The 3,718-nt window shown below is 44.1% G+C and overlaps 1 protein-coding gene across 1 annotated transcript; it reads right to left on the bottom strand.

Annotated features, from left to right (window-relative positions):
• Window positions 1-2,161: 2,161 nt before the first annotated feature.
• Window positions 2,162-2,635, bottom strand: LOC129737994 (uncharacterized). Its single transcript, XM_055729169.1, has one exon. The coding sequence runs from the start codon at window positions 2,633-2,635 to the stop codon at window positions 2,162-2,164; it is 474 nt and encodes a 157-aa protein (XP_055585144.1).
• Window positions 2,636-3,718: the final 1,083 nt, after the last annotated feature.

Genomic DNA, 3,718 nt, shown 5'->3' on the forward strand with positions numbered 1-3,718 from the left:
CGACCGTATCACCCTTTATTATCTAGCTCAAATATATTCTAGATAAAAGGTCAGCAAACTCAAAGCCAACACTCTGAGTAACTCAACAAGAGTGGAGTGTTTTTGAAAATTCAAAAAAAAAGCATCTAGGGAAAGTTCAAAGTTTTTATAGAAAACGGAGCATTTGCGGGTATTTTGTAACGGTTTTTTTGTAGCTTGAAGGGGAGGGGGGGATGATCACCCCGATAACCTCCCTTAGGACCGCGCATGCTTGAAAGGAAGCTACTTCCGGAGAAAATATAAGTTAATTTTATACCTATTAGTCTCATGTAGAAATGTTATCGTCTTTGCGATGAGATCATTTGTTTTCTTCGCCCAAAGTAAAACAAAACAGCGAATCGATATATTTTTACCGATAAAACAATTTGATTACAACATGGTTTAAAGAAATTTCAGTCAATTCCAAACTGAAACATCGGTTAGTTTGTTTCTGATTCCAAAGAACAAGTATTAGTTAGTTGTTTCCATAATCCTTAAAATTGATATTGATTCTTATCATCTTAATGTTTATAAAACGAGCGAATTTAAGTGAAAGTGCCCTGAAATCAATTAACTGAGGGAGTAGCATAACTGATTTTTAGCAGCATAGCAGTGGCGTTGCAAGAAAGTTTGCCAAATTTTGTTCTATTCGCTCGATCGAAAACACATTCGTGAGCTGACTTCCGGAAAAAGTGTCACTGAATTCAACAAAAACTTTCCGAACGCGCTAACCCCACGAGAATATAAATATCCACTGTTCCCATCCCATCTGCGAAGCTTCACCTTCCGACGAGCTTTTTCCATCTTCATTCTATAATTCAAAGAAAAGTCTCCAATCTATTATAATGATTTATCTTGCAAGAAGTTTCCCGGCGGCACACTTTGAGGTGTGTTCGGCCATGTTCCTTTGAGAGGTTTTTGGCTTTCTTCTAAAATCCGTCTGAATGCTTTCGGGGTTTTGTCCTATACCGCTAGACTTTTTCCCCTTCATTTTAACTGCTAACCCTTCAAACCATTCATCTCCCTATTGCCTCTCGTTCGTCAAATAATTATATTATCGCCACACCGGGAGTGGAAACTTTATCCTTGCATGTAGCATGTAGAAAATTATACGTTCCATTCCGTTCTGATCCTAGAAGGACTCCGGGGGACTCATTAATTCCACCTTAAGAAACCGACACCTCGGGTTGGAAGATTTCTTTTTTTTTTAAATCGTCTAATTTGCTATCGTTTCCGCTTTCTGCGTTCGACAGTCTGAGCCAATTTTGAGGTAAAAATTATTAGAGGACATCATGTTTGCTTTGACAGTAATTTTGGAGTGCCGAGAGGGAATTACTTTTAAGTTCGATAATTACTTTATATTGAGTTAATTAAAATTTCCATTTAACCCTCTATAACCCATCTATGGAATTATTGAATTATCTTTCAGTAAAAATTTCTAAATTTAATTCTTACTAAGAAGTTAATGAAAAAAAACCAAAAAATTATACAGTTGTTTTCATTTTTTAAATAAGTTAATCATTGAATTGCCATCTTTTCAACATTAAATTCGGATTTTAAAATTGGTAACCATATTTTTTGTTGAAAAAATTGTACAGTATGTAGGTACTGAATAAGGGCAAAATGTATAGAAAAGTCTTGGGGGAAGGAGTGAATAGAAAGTACAACCTGCTCGGTTGGTGGCACTCAACAAACTGATGCAGCTCTGGTTGTCCTCGTGGATGATCACCGGCTGCTTGATGTCCTCGCCAAGTCGTTGCATCAGCTTCATGAGCCAGAGTAGCTCCTTGTTAGCTTCAGCGAGTGCAACATATTCCGCTTCGGTGGAAGATAATATAACACACTCCTGCTTTCGTGCTGTCCAACTGATCGTTCCACCGCCAAGCTTGAACAGAAATCCGGAATACAACTCCCGACAGGAGTGCCCGAAACGTGGTGTGCTTCACAACCGGGGTGTAAACCTCGTCGTAGTCAGTACCGAATTTCTGGCTACATCCTTGGGCAACTAGCCGGGCCTTGTATCTTGCAACATTCCCGCGCTCGTCCAGCTTCTTATTGAAAATCCACCGGCAGCCGACCGGCTTCCGGTTTGGGGGGAGGCTAACGATGTCTCAGGTGGATTTTTCTTGGAGGACAGCATACTTCATCCATAACATTTTTCCAGTGATCCCGTTGAGGATTCGCTAGCGCTTCTGCTAGAGTCCTCGGTTTGAACGTTTGCTGGCTTACCAGGCTGCTGACTTCGGGAAATCGAGGTGGCGTTATCCCTTTGTTCGAGTGGCCTTTGTTCGATCGGAGTGCTCGTTGATGGCCGTTCACTCTGTGCTTTGAGGGGACGTTCATCGGCATCGTGATCTTCGGTGAGTGTGGTGTCGTCATCCGATTCGTCGTCTGCTGGTTCACCGCAAACGTCCCGTGCAACGATAGGAAATGGATTAGGTTGAAAATTGTTGGCCGAAGAGAAGCGATATTCAACAATACTTCCATTGCCTTCTTCTTCTTCTTGGAAACTGCTAGTCAGCATGAAACGAGCATCTCTGCTGTTGATGACGTGCCCGGAGCTCCTGTCCAAGAATCTGTACGCTTTCTGTTGGGTCGAATAACCAACGAATGTCATCTTCTGCGCTGCTGCATCAAACTTCGTTCGATTCTACTTCGGTATCCCCACGTACGCATCCGCACCAAAAACCTGTACGTGGCTCAGGTCTGGCTTTTCTCCCCACCACGCTTCATAGGGAGTGACATCCATCGACCTAGGCGGTAGTCGATTCTGTAGATAGTTGGCCGTGTTCACAGCCTCCGCCCAGTACTTCGTCGATAGCCCTGCGTCCAGCAGCATGCACCGCGCTATTTCGTTCAAGGACCGATTTTTGCGTTCTGCTGTTCCGTTCTGCTGTGGGGTATGTGGCGTTGAGAACCTTCTTGCTTGAAGAACCTTCCCAACGACCTGTTCCTGAACTCGCCACCGTTGTCGGAGCGCACGACTTTCGGCGGCCTGCCAAATGTCGTTTTTGCCTCCAAAACGAAATCCCTCAGCTTCTCCTCAGCATCGGATTTCTCCCGCAAAAAATACACGGTTGTGTATCAAGAAAAGTCGTCGGTGACTGTCAGATAGTACCGACATCCTCCTGGCGTAACATTTTTCATGGGTCCACATACGTCCACGTGGATCAGATCCAGCGGCATTTTTGATCGCTTCTTCGTTTTCTTCGGAAACGGAAGTCGTGCAAGTTAACCCTTTTGGCAGCACTCGCACACGGACCGTATGCTACAATCGATGATCTTGATGCCAGTCGCTAGTTTCTTCTTGAACAGCTACTGGACGGCGTCGTTGTCTCAATGGCCCATCTTTCCGTGCCACGCGTGCTGGCAATCCTGCGTGTGCGTTTTCTCTTCTACCTTCATGGCGTTGTGGGCGTTCTTGATGCAATACAACCCATTGGACACAACCGCCACAGCTGCAACTTGCGCCCCTTTCATGATCCTGCAGTTCTTGGTGTCGAAAATCACCTCACCGCCCTTGGGCTTCGTGTGCCAGATGTGCCCCTTGGTTTCACCCTATGATACTACATCAAGGGGTAGGCTGTGCTCATGCACTTATACATCTCACCCTTTTCCTCTTTCTCAATTTTTCCTCAATTTCTCCTTGATCGTCGTTCTGCTTTATCCTTTTTCTCCTTTTTCCTCCTTCTCCTTTCCC

This window comes from Uranotaenia lowii, chromosome 1 (genome assembly GCF_029784155.1).
Source record: "Uranotaenia lowii strain MFRU-FL chromosome 1, ASM2978415v1, whole genome shotgun sequence".
NCBI classification, from domain to species: Eukaryota; Metazoa; Arthropoda; class Insecta; order Diptera; family Culicidae; genus Uranotaenia; species Uranotaenia lowii.